Genomic DNA, 6,254 nt, shown 5'->3' with positions numbered 1-6,254 from the left:
GAGGGGCGCTCGCATCCGGCGAAATGTTCAAGGGAAAAATTCGCCCAGGGAGTCCGCAACTGACCGGCGCCTAATATAAACCAAAAACACGCTCGACGACGCCCCCATGATGTTTTTTTGAGAGACCAATGGCCATGGACGAGGAGGTGTGCTATTCGGTAAAACATCTAAAAGCCTTTAAAACAAAAGACAGGATTTTACTGTATAATCATGGTATTTACTGTGAAAAACAGAGGCAGTGTTTCTTCCAGACTTTTTTCTCCGGGGGGGGGGGGCACTTAAAATTTTCGGGGGGGGGCGGGGGCGGGCGGTAGACTTTCTTCGGGGGGGGGGCGGACACTGTTAAAAGTATATATTTTCTATATAAATTATATAAATTTCATTTCGTTCCGGGGGGGGGGGGGCACTTAAAAATTTTCGGGGGGGGGGGGCGGTAGACTTTCTTCGGGGGGGGCGGACACTGTTAAAAGTATATATTTTCTATATAAATTATATAAATTTCATTTCGTTCCGGGGGGGGGGGGGGGCGGTAAAAAATTTTCGGGGGGGGGGGAGGGCTTTGCACCCCCCCCCCCCCCCCCGAAGAAATGCCTGGAAGAAACTCTGAACAGAGGGTAGTCTTAAAAAAAAAGATGTTATGGAATTTACCACCGCTACATCTGGCTAATTTTTTGTAAGCTCTTCGATAAATATTTGGGCCTTATGGGAAAACTGCCTGTCAAACTAGGCCTTGAGGTCTCAAAAAGTGACTGCTAGTGAAATTCTCCTTACATGAGCTAGATCTATGTATCGAAAACAAAAACCTTCTCGACAACCACTTACGCCGCTCCACAAGCTCGTAGACCAACCCCGTAGCGGCGTAGGGTAACAAAAAAAAAGTTCAGCCCGTCGAAAAAATTCTTACACAAACATAGCAAATTTTGCATCAAAAGAAAGTGGAAGGGAGGTATTTTTCTAAAGTAATAATTTTTCTATCGATTTTATACTATTTCAAGCAAAGAAAATAAAAATAACAATACTTAGCATTCGTTTGAGTAATAATTTCATTATACATTAAAGTATTTATCCTAATAAAATTGTAGAAATTATCTTTGTAGTTCGAATTACCTTGCGAATAATAAGTTTGCGAAGATTTTATCATCTGGCAATTTTAAAATGAAATAAATGGTTAAACTTAATCACTTCACATTAGAGCTAATCGCAAACAAATCGGTCATTCAAATTCTAAAATGTTTTCTGAAAGCTCCCCCCCCCCCCTCCAAACAAAATCCACCGGGAACCCCGCTAAAGCTTAATCCACCGGGAGCCCCGCTGAATCTTAATCCACCGGGAGCCCCGCTGAAGCTTAATCCACCGGGAGCCCCGCTGAATCTTAATCCACCGGGAGCCCCGCTGAATCTTAATCCACCGGGAGCCCCGCTGAATCTTAATCCACCGGGAGCCCCGCTGAATCTTAATCCACCGGGAGCCCCGCTGAATCTTAATCCACCGGGAGCCCCGCTGAATCTTAATCCACCGGGAGCCCCGCTGAATCTTAATCCACCGGGAGCCCCGCTGAATCTTAATCCACCGGGAGCCCCGCTGAATCTTAATCCACCGGGAGCCCCGCTGAATCTTAATCCACCGGGAGCCCCGCTGAAGCTTAATCCACCCCTTGAAACAAAGACGACGCACCTCATCGAGCAGGACGATGGCTGGAGCCTTGAGCAGAGTCCTGGCGATGGCCACGCGTTGTTTCTCTCCCCCCACTCAGACGCAGCCCTCGCTCACCAACAACAGTCTCGTACTCTGTGGGGTAGAGAATAGAGAGAGCTGTAGAAATAGTGAGAGCTGTAGATATAGTGAGAGCTGTAGATATACAGTGGGAGCTGTAGATATACACTGGGAGCTGTAGATATACAGTGGGAGCTGTAGATATACAGTGGGAGCTGTAGATATACAGTGGGAGCTGTAGATATACACTGGGAGCTGTAATTATACACTGGGAGCTGTAGATATACACTGGGAGCTGTAGATATAGTGGGAGCTGTAGATATACAATGTAAGCTGTAGATATACAGTGGGAGCTGTAGATATATAGTGAGAGCTGTCGATATACAGTGGGAGCTGTAGATATACAATGGGAGCTGTAGATATACAGTGGGAGCTGTAGATATACAGTGAGAGCTGTAGATATACAGTGGGAGCTGTAGATATACAGTGAGAGCTGTAGATATACAGTGGGAGCATTAGATATAGTGGGAGCTGTAGATATACAGTGGGAGCTGTAGATATACAGTGAGAGCTGTAGATATACAGTGGGAGCTGTAGATATACAGTGGGAGCTGTAGATAAAGTGGGAGCTGTAGATATACAGTGGGAGCTGTAGATATACAGTGGGAGCTGTAGATATAGTGGGAGCTGTAGATATAGTGGGAGCTGTAGATATACAGTGGGAGCTGTAGATATACAGTGGGAGCTGTAGATATACAGTGGGAGCTGTAGATATACAGTGAGAGCTGTAGATATACAGTGGGAGCATTAGATATAGTTGGAGCTGTAGATATACAGTGGGAGCTGTAGATATACAGTGGGAGCTGTAGATATACAGTGGGAGCTGTAGATATAGTGGGAGCTGTAGATATACAGTGGGAGCTGTAGATATACAGTGGGAGCTGTAGATATAGTGGGAGCTGTAGATATAGTGGGAGCTGTAGATATACAGTGGGAGCTGTAGATATACAGTGGGAGCTGTAGATATACAGTGGGAGCTGTAGATAGAGTGGGAACTGTAGACAGACATTAGAAGCTGTGGACAGACATTAGAAACGGATGTTTTGATGTCTGACTTACGTTTTGGGAATGTCAGGATGCGATTGTGAATTTCAGCAGCTCTAGCGGCCTCCTCAACCTCCTCATCTGATGCCGACAGCTTGCCGTACCTGATGTTATATCTGGAGAACAACAATACAAACACTAACATCATCTGAAAGTGTCTGAGCATTATCTGCGGGTATATATGATAGTATTTGTTTCCAGAAAGATGCGCGAACAGAAAAATGCGCAACTGAACAATGCGCGAACAGAAAAATTCTGAAACAGAAACAAACTCAAAGAATAATGCACCCACAGAAAAAAACGCAAATAAAAAAGTTACACATATCACTCACCAATGAGGTTTATGGCAGTGTGTGTGTGTGTGTGTCTGTTTATGCGTGCATTTTGGAGTTTGCACCTGCATATGTGTAATACATAGACATACATATTTCATTCCAAAATCTATATATTTTTATAGAATAATAAATGCGGCCTCATTTTCTAAAACAAATAGAACCACTAAGTGTTCAGATTTTTCGACCATAGGTGTTTGACAACATCCAGGGATTGTCCACAGGCAGTTTGCTCACCGCGGGTGTTGATGATTTGATTAATGAAGCCTACACCTGCACCTACACATATACCTACATTTAAAGCTACACCTGCACCTACACATATACCTACATTTAAAGCTACACCTGCACCTACACATATACCTACATTTAAAGCTACACCTACACCTACACCTACACCGACAATTATCAACAGACCGAATCACCCACAGACACGCCTGCCTACCTGGATGTCTGTCTGTTTGTCAGGTGGGTCGGTCAGGTGGGTCGGTCAGGTGGGTGTAGTGCAAACCACGTTTGGTCAAACCATTTCTGATTACACAGCCCTAGCTGACAGACTGCCTGTGGACAACCCTTCGGTCAACAGCATCTATGTATGTATGATCGGAAAATATTTGCAATTTATGTTCCTATGCATTTTTAGAAAGAGTGGTGTCATTTTTAAAAGAATTAAATTATACAGAAATGAGAATAAAATATGTATGTATACACATATACAAACTTAAAAATGCAAGCAAGAACACACACACTCATAATTGCCAAGAGACCTGAGTGTCATTTTTCTGTGTTAGCAAATTTCTTTTTCAGCTATTTTTTGTGTGCGAATTTTTCTTTTTGCGCATTTTTCTGTTGCGCATATTTGTGGTCAACGGTAGTTCGGTAGTTCTTATTTGGGCGCACAATAAAAAACAGAGAGGAAATAAGCAGTGTTTATTTTTCTCGACATGATCTACAAGCATATAAACACCTTGCGTATTTCCCCTACAGTGTGACGAAATTTCTCGAGGAAAGACAAAATGTAAATCTGTACTTCAAACGATACTTCTTTCCTTTTAAAAAGCTTATATTTGTTATGAAAGTAAGCATTAATATTATTATACTTAGACTATTCCAAGCCCTAACTTTTGCGATGCGAGTTTGGGACGGGGTCGACCTTGTATATCTATATATATATATATACTTTATTTCTTGGGGAGACTTATTAATTTAAATCAGGATGAGAGTTAGCTTGGAATGGTGGAAGTGTTTGAAGTGACCCTGACCCTAACCCTGACCTGATGTCGTTGTTGAAGAGCACCGTATCTTGAGGCACGACACCGATGTGGCTGCGTAGCGAAACTTGGGTTACCTGCCCAGACAAGAAATACAATTGCAACTAACCTAAGCAAGGTCTAATTTTGGCTAACCCTAAATAACCCTAAAATTAGCTAGCCCTAACTAGCCCTAAAATGCACTACCCAAACTAGCCCTAAACTGAGCTAGCCCTAAAATGAGCTAACCCTTACCTTGGCGATGTCCTGCCCATCGATTAGAATACAACCATCTTGTACGTCATAAAACCGGAACAGCAGCCTGACAACGGTACTCTTGCCACTTCCTGTGTGGCCTACCTGCACAAAAAACATTCAAACTGTATCCAAAACATGTCACTGACTTGTCCAAACATTCAAACTGTATCCAAAACATGTCACTGACTTGTCCAAACATTCAAACTGTATCCAAAACATGTCACTGACTTGCCCAAACAAATCGAAGCCTTTACACTTGGCTCACACTGCCTGTATGCAGCCAATCAACCTACCAGTGCGTATGTATGTCCTGATGGAACTTTAAACGAGACATTCTTCAGTATCATTTTCCTGGCGAGAGAAAGTGATAAATAAAAATAAAATAAAAACCCTACCAGCTGCTCGAGATGACGCGAAAGCTTTGCTCTTAAGGAACCCCAACATGAACCCTAACCCTAGGGACCCCAACATGAACCCTAACCCTAGGGACCCCAACATGAACCCTAACCCTAGGAACCCCAACATAAACCCTAACCCTAGGGACCCCAACATGAACCCTAACCCTAGGGACCCTAACATGAACCCTAACCCTAGGGACCCCAACATGAACCCTAACCCTAGGGACCCCAACATGAACCCTAACCCTAGGGACCCCAACATGAACCCTAACCATAGGGACCACAAACATGAACCCTAACCCTAGGGACCCCAACATGAACCCTAACCCTAGGGACCACAAACATGAACCCTAACCCTAGGGACCCCAACATGAACTCTAACCCTAGGCACCCCAACATGAACCCTAACCCTAGGCACCCCAACATGAACCCTAACCCTAGGGACCCCAACAAGAACCCTAACCCTAGGGACCCCAACATGAACTCTAACCCTAGGCACCCCAACATGAACCCTAACCCTAGGCACCCCAACATGAACCCTAACCCTAGGGACCCCAACATGAACCCTAACCCTAACCCGAATTGTTCTCACTCACCCGTACTCGTAGGTAAAGCTAACATTTTTAAACTCAATCTCCCCGCCCTTGACCTTTAGATCTGGTGCTCCAGGTTCATCTTTTACCTGCACAGATAGACATATGGTGGGGTGGTGGGGTGAGGTGTTGATGTGGTGGGGTGATGTGGTGGGGTGATGTGGTGGAGTGATGTGGTGGGTGATGTGGTGGGGTGATGTGGTGGGAGATGTGGTGGGTGATGTGGTGGGGTGATGTGGTGGGGTGATGTGGTGGGGTGGGGTGGTGGGGTGAGGTGTTGATGTGGTGGGTGATGTGGTGGGGTGATGTGGTGGGTGATGTAGTGGAGTGATGTGGTGGGTGATATGGTGGAGTGATGTGGTGGGTGATGTGGTGGAGTGATGTGGTGGGTGATGTGGTGGGTGATGTGGTGGGTGATCTGGTGGGGTGATGTGGTGGGGTGATGTGGTGGGGTGGTGGGGTGAGGTGTTGATGTGGTGGGTGATGTGGTGGGGTGATGTGGTGGGTGATGTAGTGGAGTGATGTGGTGGGTGATGTGGTGGAGTGATGTGGTGGGTGATGTGGTGGAGTGATGTGGTGGGTGATGTGGTGGGTGATGTGGTGGGT

General features: G+C 45.2%; 1 protein-coding gene across 1 annotated transcript in view; it reads right to left on the bottom strand.

Moving 5' to 3' along the window:
* Positions 1 to 6,254, bottom strand: part of LOC131954848 (ATP-binding cassette sub-family B member 6-like) — an 81,825-nt gene that overhangs the window by 3,402 nt on the left and 72,169 nt on the right. Inside the window, 7 exon segments of the mRNA XM_059318665.1 lie at positions 1,675 to 1,746; positions 1,748 to 1,788; positions 2,833 to 2,933; positions 4,424 to 4,497; positions 4,655 to 4,759; positions 4,951 to 5,008; positions 5,652 to 5,737. Of these exon segments, the coding sequence (XP_059174648.1) occupies positions 1,675 to 1,746; positions 1,748 to 1,788; positions 2,833 to 2,933; positions 4,424 to 4,497; positions 4,655 to 4,759; positions 4,951 to 5,008; positions 5,652 to 5,737 (537 nt within the window).

The sequence above is a fragment of the Physella acuta genome, unplaced genomic scaffold (assembly GCF_028476545.2).
Source record: "Physella acuta isolate Inbredline_101_S28 unplaced genomic scaffold, ASM2847654v3 ptg000079l, whole genome shotgun sequence".
Taxonomy (NCBI): domain Eukaryota; kingdom Metazoa; phylum Mollusca; class Gastropoda; family Physidae; genus Physella; species Physella acuta.
Note: the sequence above shows the minus strand (reverse complement) of the source record. Positions and strands in the feature narration are given on the sequence as shown.